At 28.1% G+C, this 14,794-nt stretch overlaps 1 protein-coding gene across 1 annotated transcript in view; it reads left to right on the top strand.

Moving 5' to 3' along the window:
* The window catches only part of LOC145835629 (chondroitin sulfate synthase 1-like), a 31,513-nt gene extending 27,133 nt beyond the window's left edge, over positions 1-4,380 (top strand). The window contains exons 10-13 of the mRNA XM_082943304.1: positions 682-927; positions 1,285-1,537; positions 1,863-2,192; positions 3,759-4,380. Coding sequence (XP_082799430.1) covers positions 682-927; positions 1,285-1,537; positions 1,863-2,192; positions 3,759-3,982 — 1,053 coding nt within the window. The 3' untranslated portion in view covers positions 3,983-4,380. The remainder of the gene's footprint in view (positions 1-681; positions 928-1,284; positions 1,538-1,862; positions 2,193-3,758) is intronic.
* Positions 4,381-14,794: the final 10,414 nt, after the last annotated feature.

Here is a 14,794-nt window from a genome sequence, read left to right as displayed (position 1 = left end):
CAAACAAAACACCTAACTTCAATCGGGAACAAAAAGTGAAATAATAAATTTTTAAATCTCCCGAGCTAGGTTTAGTACTAGATATATTTGAATAGAGACTTTTAGTTAAAAATAGTAGTTTCAAATAATAGTTACAAAATGTTTCTACATCTTAATTAAACTATTTTAATGCTAAACTGATCAATTGAAAAAATTTTTTAAAACTGTGCTCACATTATGCTACTTTTAGGCTTCTAAAGGCTTTGCAGTGTCTGCTAGCACATTTTTCTACCTATTATTATAAATATTTATTGGCGATAGTTTTCAAAATCAAATTAAGCTTTAAATGTTATAAGATTAACAAAAATAAGACTATCTAAATAAACAGTAACCGATTTAATTTAAATAAACTGTTACTTTTACACTAAATCTTTTAAGATTTTTTAGATCTAAAAAATCTCAAGTAACACCATACACAGGGCCACATTACTACCATAAGAATAGCATTACAACTATTATACTTTCTAAGTTATGATTATTTAAACTTAAAATAAACCCACATGAACACTGTAAACTATTTTTTTACATAATGCTAACAAATAAACTTACTAACCTGACTCCACATCCAAACTATATACCTTTGTATTCTATCTTTCCAACGGTTATACTAACAAAAGATCTTACAACAGCCATTTTACACAGGGTCAGGACAAGTACTGCCGGCTGAAAATGGTCCGCAGCTTCGGGGTGGAACTGGTTCGTGACCACACCGCGGGATTCTCGCACCAGTACAACGGGGACCATTTCAACCAGGGACTCACGTTGGACCAGTACCTGTACAAGTTGGGGCACGTTGAACAAATGCCGCCAAAGTATCCACAGGTGGAGGATGGCGATGTGGACGTTGACAGACTGGTGTTTGTGGTTCCTCTGTCTGGTAGGTATCAGGTTGGTAGTTCAAAAACTGAATTATTTATATTTAACCATTAAATTCACGAATTGTTAATCTAAGATAGAAAGTTGCAAAAACGAAATCAAATACAGAAGTAACCATGAGTTTGCATTGCCTATTTTTTGGACATTTTTCTAAATATATTTAGTGTATTAACAACCTTATGTTATGTTCGGTACAACAAACTCTTTGTACAACAACTTGTTGTTATACATACTTATCACGTAATAAAAGTTAATACACTGTTGTCGTTTTAAAGCTGTAAAATGAATTGATTTAGTTTAAAAATACAGCTTTTACCACGTCCATTCCCTGTATACAATTTATTTTAAATCAATACGTTTTCTTCCCAGGCCTTAGAGAAGTTCATGGATGGGTTCAAAAAAAGCTTCCTGGAACCCCGAACCAGCAAAAACCCCCTCGAGGAAAACGTCCTCCTAGTGGTGGTTTTGTTCGGAGGAGGTGGCGACGAGGGGGAGGCCATGCGGAGGGCGAACAAGCGGCTGTTGCTAGGATACCGGGAGGAGTGGGGCGATGACGTCATACAGTGTTACGAGGTCAATCACGACGGGGCGGGAGGGAAAGCGGCGTTTTCCAGGGGCGCAGGTTTGATGGCATGACTTTTCTTTCTATTTATAACAACTATATGTACTTTGTTATATATGTTAGTTATGTTCTGAATTACTAAAAAAATGTTTTAATACTTATCTCGTTTAGTAGGGTTAAAAAAATTATTAATTTTTTTTTATATATAGTAAAAATTCATTTTTTCTCAAACTTTGTTTAGAAATAAAAAATTTAATTAATATTACAAAGAGCTACTGAAAATAACTTAACAAAGTAAATAAAATAACAAGTATAATAATTTTTCTTAGAGCTACATACAAGCAGTTATGAAAAATTAATTTTCATGCAAACATCACACACACAGGACTTCAGTTCGGATCGCTGGTGGCCAACGAGAACGACGTCATCTTCTTCATCGACGTCGACATGCTCGTGACGTCGTCGCTCGCGTCGCAGTGCCGCCGCAACGTCGTCCGCGGCAACCGCGCCTGGTTCCCCGTCCCCTACTCCCAGTACTCGCCCAAGAAGCGGTGCAGGAGCGAGGAGTTCGACGCGGAGGAGAAACGGGATCACGTTGAAAGCAACCTTGATGTTGGGGAGGAGGAGGGGTTCTGGAGGAGCTTCGGCCTGGGCATCACCTGCATGTACAAGAGCGACTTCCTGAACTCGGGCGGCTTCGACCTCACCATTGAAGGTTTGAAAATTTACACTGCAAAAGCTTCGACAAAAACATGTTTTGAATTGTTAAAATGATATATGCTAGGGGTGGGCAACGTACGGCCCGTGGGCCCCGGAGTCAAAATGACCAGCCCCCAAAAGTTTTTTAAGTTTAAATGAAATCCGGCCCGCGGACAAAATTTATCCGGCCCGCGAGTAGATGATACGGCCCGCTAGGCATTTTCAAAATTTATATGAAATCCTACAAGCCAATGTAAATATTACAAAATTTGTACAAAACCTTTTTTAAATTAATGTCACAAAATAAACTGTAAGACTTTTACCTGAAAACGTTTATAAAAATGGCTTTTAATTTTTGTAGTAATAAAAAAACTTTTTTATTATAGTACCTTGTTCTATTTCAAGTCAGTTGAATTAATTCTTTCTCAAATTACCCAAAAAAATAGTTTGCTGAACTAACTTTGATGATCTTACCTATCATAATGATTTTCATAAAAAATGAAATGTAAAAAAATGATGTCTTTCCCAGATGTGTAGTGAGTTGTTTTTATAAATGTCAAAAAAAGTTGTTTTTAATAACATTCCGGCTACTTTAAGTAAAACTGCTCAACTTTACATTTCAGTAGAATATTTAAAGTTGAGACTACAGTTTGCACTCTTTTCTGCTATTGATATTTTAATTTGGGAAGTTTTGGTTAATTAAATGGTTAAGTTTAATGATCACCAATTGATGACAATATCTCATTAACTTTAAGTATGATTTGTTTAATAAATTTATTTGTGCATGTTTGTAATAACAGTTTACAATCTAACAAAATTTTGAATGAATCCTTACAAGTTTTTTTAAATTAAAAGATAGTAGTTTAATATTGTTATGTTAGTTAACTCCTGAAAAATATTCTTAATGTAACCTCGAGCCAAGGATTACCAAAATTAGGTAATTTCGAATAGTTAAAAATTTTAATGTTTTAGTTTGAAATATTAGGCTCGAGTAACTTTTAGTAAGTTAATTATTGTTTTTATAAAACTTACTAGTATTAATTCGGTCCAGAGTTGTAATATATATAGAATTGTGAGTACTTACTTAATAAAAATTAACTTAAAATTTTGTACTTTAGAACCTTGGTAATTAATAAATTGATTCAAAATTTTTAAACATCATATCAATTAGCATCCACCTGAATCCAAGTCTTTTGAAATTAGTTCTATTCGGATACGAAACCTTGTCTAAAGTTAGTATTGAGCCGGATCCGGATAACATTTTTGAATAAAGATCCGGATATAAAAAAGGATCAAGATAAATCCGGTAGACTCCATCTCGAAATGCTCCGGCCCGCTGAGAACTATTTTTTTTTTGGATCTGGCCCGTCAATTATTTACGTTGCCCACCCCTAATATATGCAGTATTTATAAGACCAAATAAAAGGTATTTTTTAGTAACATTCCAAATTAAATAGATGATTTAAATTAAATAGTTTAATATTAAAAGGTTACTAAACAAAGTATACTGAATATTCAGAACCTAAAAATAAAACTTTAATTAATTACACACAAAAGCATATTTTTTACAAATATCAATCAGGTTGGGGTGAGGAAGACGTGAGGTTGTTCGTTTCGACCGTCCAATCGAAAGTGGACACATTCCGCGCCAACGAGCCGTCATTGGTCCACATCTACCACGACAAGACTTGCGACAAGACACTAGAGGGAGATCAGGCCACCGCTTGCCAGGGAACCAAGGTTTCCCATTTCGCCAGCCAGCGGTGTCTGGCAAGGAAGTATGACCAGAAGATTTTGGGGAACTGAACCTGGAAGTAGAAAAGTAGCAAATAAACAATTATTTTTAAATATTTTTTATTTAAATTTTTTAGAAATGAAAAGGTATTGGGGAGTTGACTTTACTTGAAATATAAATTTTTCATCAAGTTCATCAAAAGTAGACAATGATAGGTTTAACTTTATTCTTTAAACATTGAATATATTCGTAAGTAGTTTTTTCATTTTTTATTTCGACCAACATATATTCAATATTATTATCTTTAGAGCAGTAGTTTTGAAACAAGTATTTTTTTTTATCTATTCAAGGACCAATTTTACTTTTTTGATCCAAAAACACTTGAAAGCAATCCCTTTTCAAACTAAAATACATACTCCTAATATAACTATGACAAGGTATTTCAAAATATGTCTTATTGCTTATAAAAAAGATCAGAACTTTAAACATTTAAAGATTTTTATAATCTCTCTAATTTAAGTTTTGACGGACTGAATGTTTCAGTCGGACGGACTGACTGTTTCAGTCCACCATAGAAAACTTTTTTTGTCTTAAAGTTTCGTGGATAAGTTCATAAATATTTTTTAGTTTTACAAAAAAAAAACTCTAGTATTTTAGACTTTTCAGCTGATTGAATACTTTTTTATTCAAAGAAACACTAACTTTCAGTTTTGTTTTAACTTAAATGAAAACTAAAACTAAAAAACTTAGTTTTAAATTGGCTATACTTTGTTTTGGGTAAATCTAAATTTATTAAAGATCGACAATATTATTCTATTTTAACTTATACTCCCTCCTTATTTATTACCACACTGTTAGACACTTCTTTTTTAGTTAATCATTATACATTATATTGACTAAATAATTAATACCATTATCATTCTAACAATACTAAACCTTGCTTAAAAACTATGTATTTATTTTAAATCAGTCAAATTATCAAATATCAGTTTAAAACTCAAACTATTTAACATACTGTTAATTTTTTAACTAATTAATTTTGTAGATAATTTTTTTTCTCTAAAATTATATACTTTAAGCAGTTACAAGTTTTTTTTCTCTGTTTTTATGTGTTGCACTAATTGTTATTTATTTAAATAGACTGAAAGCACTTTGAAATGTTACAAAATTTTTAAGTGCCACAATTTTAAATGTTAGTTTTTATTTTGTTTACAATCATGCACGTTTATTTTGATGTTCTTTATTATATTTATTTTTTACATTGCTACAATTGTATCAGTTATAATAATAACAAACTAGCAACAGCTTACAAAAATCAATGTTTAAGAATATAAAAAATTAACAGGTTGAAATATTTTAAATTTTATATTTGTTTTTCAACACATGTTTTGAATTTTAAAGTAATACATACAACACCAAGACTATATTAAAACTTTTTAGTTTTCACTAAAAAAATATTTGTTTATAGTATTTCAAAAACCTAAACGAATTCGACTAATATTGCTTTGCTGCTGAAAACTTTACTTTTTTAAAACTTATAGGTTGGACTTTCATGCCGTTTTTAAATACTTCTACTTATAGTTTTTGATGAAAGTACTTTTTTTGGTTTTACTGAAGTACTTTACAGTATAAAAGTCACTTATATTTTCCAGAACTCAATTTGTTTAGTTCATATCACAAGTTGTGCTTTTTATCTAATATTTTGTCATTTTTATACCTCAGTTAAGCAATACAACATCAAACTATTGTGCACTTTAAAGTTTACCTTAAGTACACTAATGCATATTATTAGAATATATATATAAGTTGTTCAGTTGTTTATTTTATTTATTGTGTGTTTAGAAGCTGTATTTTCTTATAATAAAATCTTGTTTAAAAGTTTATTTGGTGTTTTAAATCTTTTAATGAAATTAAAGTTTATACTTATAGTTCTTCTAATATAAACTTAGGTCCTAAAAGGACACATTATTAATAGTGTAAAACAGAAATAAATAAAGGCCTTTATAAAAATTATTACTGAAATTACAAAACTAGTTCTTTTTAAATTACTTAAACAAAGACAGTTTTTTAACAGTACAAAGTTTTTTTTAAAAACAAAAGCGTTTATAAAAATATAGCATAAGTAATATAAAAAAAAAGTTCACAGACAGAATATTATTGATATATTATATCTAGTTTTAAATCTAATAACCTATATATTTGTTTCAAACGCAACATGCTGTGAAAGGTGCGTCGTTTTAAATCTTGATTTCTGATTAAATCTAGTTCAAATATATATAATTAATCTGTGATCTTATCAGGTGCTTTGCTTGACGTATAACTTATGCTTGTTTTGATAAATTATTTTTTTATTTAAAACTTAAAAATAGTTTGACATCATAATATTTCTTATTTAGACTTGAGCATGTTCAATTATTTTAAGTTATAATAAAATGTTGAATAGTAGGACCAAAAACAAATACTAATCTTTGTTAAGAGTCATTTTATATTTAAAAATAGAGGATAATAAATGAAGATAAGGTTGTTGTTGTCTTGAATATTTTAAAGTTAATAAATAAATATTTTGATAAGTTTCATTAAAGTTTATCTAAATAACCTTTTAAATGATTTAATTACACTTAACTCAGAAGGTATCAGATGAAATTCAACTTTACTTACAGTTTACTTAATATTTTTAGCTTATTAATTATACAAATGTTTAAATATTTTCGTCATGAGTTTTCTACAGTACTTAACATTTATCAAACTTAGCTGTTTTATACAGAAAGTACTTCTTCAACGAACGCAGTAATGGTACATAAACTTTTTATTCATGAAGTAAATGTTTCAAATATTTTGCTTTTTAAGAAGAATTTTCAATTATACATATAGCAGAAATTATTTACCTTAAAGACGTATTAAATCAAAATATAGAAAGTAGTTTTTTTTGTTCGGATATATTAACATCTATTTTTACAGTTTAGATGAAAAAACTAACTAAATATTGAGTATCAATTTAAAAATAGTTAATAATTAAAGTGTTATAGATTTTTATTTTGTATGTTACTAAAATCTTGTTAAGTAGATCTAAATGCGTTTTATTAATCTCCAAGATGATATTTCTAAATTTTTCTAATGCCGACTATATTATTAAAATGTACATTTTGTTAGCCTTAACATTTTAGTAAAAACTTTTAGGTAACTTTTAGTAAAAACCTTTGTTAAAAAATAAACATTACTAGAGTATAAGTTACAGATGCTGTACCAGGCACGTGGCTTGGTACGTTTCTGCAAATCTACAGAAACGTATACTTATATGCGAAAAAACTTGCTTTTTTTCAGCTTAAAAAGACTCTGCTTTCCAAGCTTTAACTATTCATTTAAACTTAGTTATGCACTCCTGAGAGATAATTTCAACATGTATGTACTCCCTAACATTTTTAGTTTCGTAGAGATTGAACGAATTAAATACATCCAGATTGTAGCATTTAGCGCGTTAAAGCTTTAATTTGTCAAAAAGCTGCATTGCAAAATTGATTCTAATGGAAGCTGTAGCTTCAAAAATCAAAATCATACAATTTTATGTTACAAAAACTTGCATAACTTGTTGTTACTATTGACTACGTTAAATGTTTGATTTTGAATACAATATAAATATTTTTGAGTTAAATTGTGATTTTCTTATACTTATTTTTAATGAATGTTTTCTGGGTTTACACAAGTGACAACACATAAAGAGTCATAGGGAGTGTGGAGCAAAATAAATTTCCTTGTATACAGTTATGACTCGTACTTCAATATTCCATTTTTGATGTATTAACATAACTGCATAGCTTCAGATTGAATTCAATAACATTAGAGGTAGTTTAAGTTGATGTGTTCCCGCTAGGACGTTATCACGCGTCATTTCAGATGCTTTAATTTTTGTAGACTTGTAAATTTTTTGAGCTAGCTACGTCCCTGCTGTACACTATTTATTTTAAAATATACTAATCTGTTTAAATATACTACCTAGATATTTTATTTAAAAGGAGAATTGAATTAAAAGTTTTTAAATTAAACTTCCGTAGTAAGACCACTTACAATTGATAAGTTTTAGAGTCTATCTTATACTAAGAACTTTGTAAGCTAAATACTTGACATAAACTTTAAAGCTGTTTTAATGTATCTTTTTAAAACACTTAACCTTGGATAAAACCTTGGCTTCCATGTTGATTGAATTAAAATTACACTTGAAACGAGACAAGAAAGTTTTACCTTAATAAACGTGGACAGTTATCAGAAGTTGTGAGTATTAAATGAGAAAACCTGTAATAAAATAAAAAGAAACAAATTTCTTATAAAGTTTTCAATGCCTTGCGTTTTTTAAAATGTGTATTTGAATTCTAAATACTTTACTACCTGAGTGAAACGAAACTCATTTTTGCTGCTATAACTTAAAGTTATATAATAAATCTTTTAAGTATTCATCAAATAGAAATTTTGGATAACTACCTTAATTACCTTAGTTTTTTCATTATTTAAAACATTAAAATTCTACAACTGTATAAGACTATTCTAAATTCAGTATACATATAGTTTTATCAATTAATTTATAAAAGTATAATTTTTTTCTTCATAAAAAGTTTTGAAAATCTTAAATCAACGGCGATAACAATAAAACATTTAATTGAATTTATTTAGCTAAAATGCTAGATTTTGAAATTGTAAAGTATTTGAAGCAAAACTGTCCAAAGCGAAATTGTTTTTTCATCATCAAATTGATAACATCAAATTGATTTGCTGTTTTTTAATAAACCATTTCATGTAGAAGTTCTGAACACCAATACTATACTTGATATGTCATGCTCGAGAAAAATTTTACGATCAAATCAAAGAAAAATTCGTAAATGTCGTAAAAACAATTGTTTTTTGTTATCAGATAGTCGACAGTAGTTTAGTTTGTATACTTTGTTAATAAACAAAACAACGCTAAAAATATTCGGTCCTAGGACCTGGTGAACGAAGAAACTTTCGGTTATTATTATAGAATTCATTTTAACGTCTTGTCAAGGACGTGTTAAGTTTAAAACTTATACAAAATGTCTTTGAGCATATTAAATGAGTTTTTATATTTGAAATCTTTGTATAGAGTACGCTATAACACTTTTAAAAGCTTTTTTGTTGCACTTGAAATTTTTATAACTTCATTAAGTTTATAAATAGTTTTGTCGAAACAAAACTAATAGAAAGTAATTGAATTAGAAAGTAAATAAAAAAATTTTAATGTAGAGCTTAAAAATATTTTCGTTTAGTCTAAAACTGAAATATTGAAAACTTTTGAATTAAATCCTAGCCTTGATTAGAAAGACTTTTTTTATTCATCAATTTAACTAGAATTTAGTTAGAGTTCTTTCTTACTGTCTTAAAATTTTTTTACTCTTAAGTGTTATAAAATAACTACATCTCTAAACTAAACTGCTGTAGTGATTTTTGTTTCTTAAATTCTAACCTTGAACTATGTTAGTCTCTTTAATTTTTATTATCATATGAATAATCTTAAGTAGCGTTAGTTCTAAAGTTTTAGTGTTTTGCACTTTTTTGAAAACAAATAAATGGATGTCACTTCTAGTGAAAAAGTAGAAGCGGGAATCTCCACAAAAGAACCTAATGTGACGAAAGCTTGAAGATGTTCACAAAAAAATAGTAGTCAGTTTAGCTTGTAAACACAAAATTTGCCATTGCTATGTAACGACGTGCATGGAAAAGGTTTTTGAAAGTTATAGAGTTTCGCTGTAGTTTAATGATGTTTTCAAGCAAGGTAACTAGTTAACATAAATTAAATAAGTAATATAAGCAGTGAGGGGCGTGTGAAACCTTCAAAGTTAAGTAGCACTTTTTTTTGTTAAATAGCAGAGTACATACTATAGAAGCATTTTATGAAACATTTTTATGTAAGTTTCTGCTGAAAAGTATAGCTTTTATTTATTATAATGTAAGTGAGTATTCATAGTTAAATATTAAATATTTATAATTATTTTAAATCATTTACATATTTTTACTAATTAAATCTTTAGAAAATAAGTATTTATTTAATATTTATTAAATAACTGTTAATAAATATCAGTACTTTTAACCGAAAATGATGTAAGTTTCTATTATAAAATTAAATCATGGATTTATCATAGTTTAGAAAATAAGAAAATGTACTTTCGCAAATTAAAAAAAAAAGAGCTTTATGGTAAATAATTAACATTTATAAAGTAGAACAAGTATTTATATAAAAAAGAAATAAAAATATTTTGACTGTATTAGTTTTGTCAATATTATCTTTTTTTAAATGTTGTAACGGTTTTAAAGTGTTTTTTTAAACGCTCAAAATATAAAACTATGTCAGAACTGAATCTGAGTAAGGTTTGCTGAAAAAAGATGCAAAATCAACTATAAGCAAACGCACCAAAGAAAAATTTCTGTTGAAAATGTTTTTTTTTGTTTCACTCCTTGGCTAAAATCAACAAAATTGATTCTGTTGCAAAGTATCTTCTTGATTACATAGAGCGTTGTTTTACGATGGTTGTAGAAACTATAAACTTTTCACAGCTAGACTATATATTTCTAGAAAAAAATATTTATTAGTTCGGAAATTAAACATTCACTCTGGAAATAAAGTACACAATGTAACAAATGATTGGTTAACTATGTACAGAGAAAAACGAAGCAAATATGCAAGAAAATTATTTCCAAAAGCTCTTCTTACTTTGCTGTTGAATAAGATATTTTGAACAGCAGCAGCTCTTTATTTACTGAAAGTATGGAATGTACTAACATACTCAACAATGCTTTAGCGAAAAAGGAAATCGATTCGAGTAACTTTTCGTTGAATAGGTGTTGTAACCAGTACATGTTTGATATACTCTTGAGTGGTGGTTTACATAATGCTAATATACAAGTTACAACTTGGGAAGGGGTTAATAAAATTGATGGGAGCAACTTTTAAATCGTTAAAAACTTTCCTTCAGTGGTAACGGAAAGATTATCACAAACAGCAGTTTGTTTAAGAGGAGCAGTTTATTCGTTTTAGGGCAATAAAAGGGGGTACTTTGAGTACTCACTTTCTGCTGACTATTGTTACAAAGTAGGTAGTAAAGAAGGCGTGCATCGTGAAGACTTTTGTACCTGTTCATGCATTGATAAAATATTTTTGGAGGATTTTTGAAGATCTTAATCGAAGGTCATTTTGATGAAGATGTTGATGTTTATGACTAAGTTGGAGGCACTACTAATCAATGTCTACAATTTGACCAAAAAAAAAAAGTTAAAAAGCAGTTTCTAAATAAATTACAGCAAAAGAATATGCCGTTGTACATTATTCCGGGGAAATATTATAGTTTACGGTAGATATGGCTCGAAATTTGAGACATTAAGTTCAGTTGTATCTTATGATACATTTGCTGGCGAATGGACGTCAATGTCAAACATGATAAACGCTAAATCAGGTAACAAATTATTTGTGTCAAAAGTTGAATGTATGTTATTGGTTGTGGGCATCAAACTTGTTAAGTTTTTAATAATCTTTCTAAAATGTTTGTGGTCTTAAAGAAACCTTGCAATTTAAATGTGATCGGGTCTCTTGCAATCAATAATAAAGTCTAGGTAATTCAAGAGTATAGCTCATCAATGTACTGTTATAACAATCGTACAGAAGAATCATTTGAATTGTCAATAGAACTTACATATCTTGATAATTTTGATGAAGATACCCTGGTACTAAAAATATAACTATTATTGAACTTTTTATTGTGAAAAATACCTTATGAATATACTTTATAATCGACAAACTCTAACTAGTTTTTATGTCTCAATTTTAGTTAGTTGGTTTACAGTACTTGACTTTGAGTTTATAAGTTAATTTAAACACAGGAATTGGGTCGTTTTTAATATTTAATTTTTTGAAGAAGTTTTATAGTTTATAAGAAATTTATATTAAATTTATATATTTATATTTTTTTATATTGAATCTAATTATTTCTGATGTTGATTTAAGTTTAAATTAGAGAAATTTTTAATAAATTTTGAAGTTCAAAATAAGTTTTTGATAATTTTTTAAAATGGAGTTAATATTATATTCTAGTTTTGATTATTTGTAACTTAAGACTATTTTGATTACTTAAATTATCTGGATTAGATAAATTGTAACATTTTCTTACAGTATGCTAGTTTTTATAAACTCGATAAAGTTTTTACAGTACTTTTCTTAAATAAACAAAAACGTTTCTGAATTACGTTTTTCCTATTTAATAAATGTTTCTACTTTTATTGTTGTAAAGATTAAAAATACTTCTATAAAATTTTATTTAACTAGTCGCGGGTAATTCTCGGCAGACAAAGTTGTCAGACTTTTCAGAGAAAAAATTTTAAGCAGTCTTCATTTGTTTAAAACAGTAGCTTTAATACACTATTCTAAAACAAATGTAATATACAAAGCATTATTAATTATTAGTTAACAAATTAAGAGTCTAATTTGTAATTTTTCTACCACTAAAACTAAATGTTAATTATTTTATTATTATGAAAAATATGGTAGTAGCTTAACTGTACATAACGGGCTACATTTTGTCAATCCCTGATTTACGAAGATATTTTTTATCTTTTGTTAGTTTTAAAATTGACTTCACATTTTAATTCTTATCCGACAAATATTATTTTAGTTTATTTCTATTATTTTAAAAAGAAAACAAGTACAGCAGTATATGATGTTTATTTTTATACTGTCAGGGCTAAAATTGTAGCAACACCTTAAAAAAAATTCTAATTGTAAAATTAAAGCTCTATAGTGTGTTTGTTAACATTTTAGTTTAATTACGTAAAAGGATAAGTCGACCTAAAGTTTTGTATGTTTACCATACTAATATATCTAAAAACTACGGGTAGGTGTCAGAGTATAAAGTGATACCCAAATTCATAACCAAGCACTCAAACACCAAATATATGAGATATGTTGATGACTGTTTCATAATAACAACTAGTGAAGAAGAAAACAATCTTATATTCCTTGAACTAAACAAAGCAAATCAATCCATTAAGTTTACCAAAGAATCTGAAACAAGTAATCAATTAGCTTTTCTCGATGTTCTGATTGTTAAAAAAGATGGAAAATTCACAACGAAACATACAGAAAGCCTACCTTCAACAACAACTACTTAAACTTCTAATCATTTTGTATTAAATATAGAAAAATTGGTTTGATTAAGACTCTATACAGTAGAGCACAAAAAGTCTGCTCACCAGAATACTTAGCTGATGAAGTTAACAATATAAAGTCAATTCTTTAACTCAATGGGTATCCCGAAATGCTAGTAAACCGAGTAATAAAGTCACAATCTACCAATTCAAACACAGCTAAACCTTATGGACCAGATAAATGCCCAATATTAATGAAACTTTCATATATTGGTGCTGAATCGAAACTATTTGAGAAAAAAATAGTGGATATAACAAGTAAAACATAGCATGCGGTGAATCCTAGATTCTATTCATGTCCAAACCAATACTTCAACGTTCGGAAAAAGACCTAATGACACAAAAAGAAAAAAGTCTTGTAGTTTACAAGTTTAAATGCTGCTGTGACAGCAGCTACATTGGTCAAACTTTTCGACACCTCACAACTAAAATAAAGGAACATGTTCCCAAGTGTATCACTTCGTATATTAAAGACAAAAAAGACGAAAAGAGTGTTGCAGTCAAAAATGCATTATAAAAAAATCGCGATAGCAGAACATCTTGTGAATAATCCAAGTTGTGGAAAAAAGTTTGCATTATCTAATTTCAGTGTAATGCGACAATGTTCAAATACATTGGAGTTAATTAGACTTGAAGCCATTTTAATACATTTAAACAAACCAATTTTATGTAAAAAGAAGAATTTGACTACACCTTAGCCTTATTTAGTTAAAACCATTTTGTGTCGATTTTTAAATTTTTTTTTGGTGACATTTTTGTTAATTACATTTACGTTTACTTAATCGATTAGTTAATTAATATGTAAAACTTTTGTGTATATACTCGTTGTGTTTTATTGTATTGTTTCAATTGTAATTTCCCTGAAGAGAATTTGACGAAATATATTGGAAAGAGAAAATTTGAGTGATTTTTGTTCATTAAAAATTAATTTTTAGTTATTTTTTACATTTTGTTTCATTAGTAATTTTTGTATCCTTTATTTGTTTAGTCTATCTGTAACCCCCTAACATTTAACCTCGGTCGGGATTTTTTTTATCTTTTATTTTTGTTTTTTAATATTTTTATTTGTTATTTTTTTATTTGTTTTTTTTCTCGTGCAAAAGTGTGTTGGTGCAAAATTAACTCTTTGTGCAAAAGTGTGTAAGTGCAAAAATGTCTTCGTGCAATAATGTACCTTCGTGAAAAAGTTTCTCTTCGTGCATAATGTCTTCAAAAGGTCACTTTTGCACGAAAACACTTTTACACGGTGAAAGAAAAAATAATTTATATTTTTTTTATTTTACTGCCACTGTTACCACTAACCCTCGATCGGTAGATTTCATTTTTCTTTTTTTTTCTTTAAATCATATTTTGTTTATTTTTATTCTTTTTTTTTTTTTAAATTTTTATTTGCTATCTTTCTCTTTTTTATAAATATTACTGTCAACTCTAACCCTTACTCCGTAAGTAAAATGTTTTCTTCTTTTTTATATTCACTATAAATTTTTTTTGTCGTTTTTTTATATTGAAAAAAAATAAATAAACAAAATCAAGTACAAAAGTGTCTTCGTGCAAAAGTGTCTTCGAGCATATTTGACCCGTCATTAATAACTAGTACCTATCATCGAAAATTTCATGAAAGGATTAATTATAAAAATTTGAATGTAACCATCATTTGCGTCAAGTTGTTGATTGCTTATAAAATT

The sequence above is a fragment of the Thalia democratica genome, chromosome 5 (assembly GCF_965202585.1).
Source record: "Thalia democratica chromosome 5, ktThaDemo2.hap1.1, whole genome shotgun sequence".
NCBI lineage: Eukaryota > Metazoa > Chordata > Thaliacea > Salpida > Salpidae > Thalia > Thalia democratica.
This window is presented reverse-complemented; position numbering and strand designations above follow the sequence as displayed.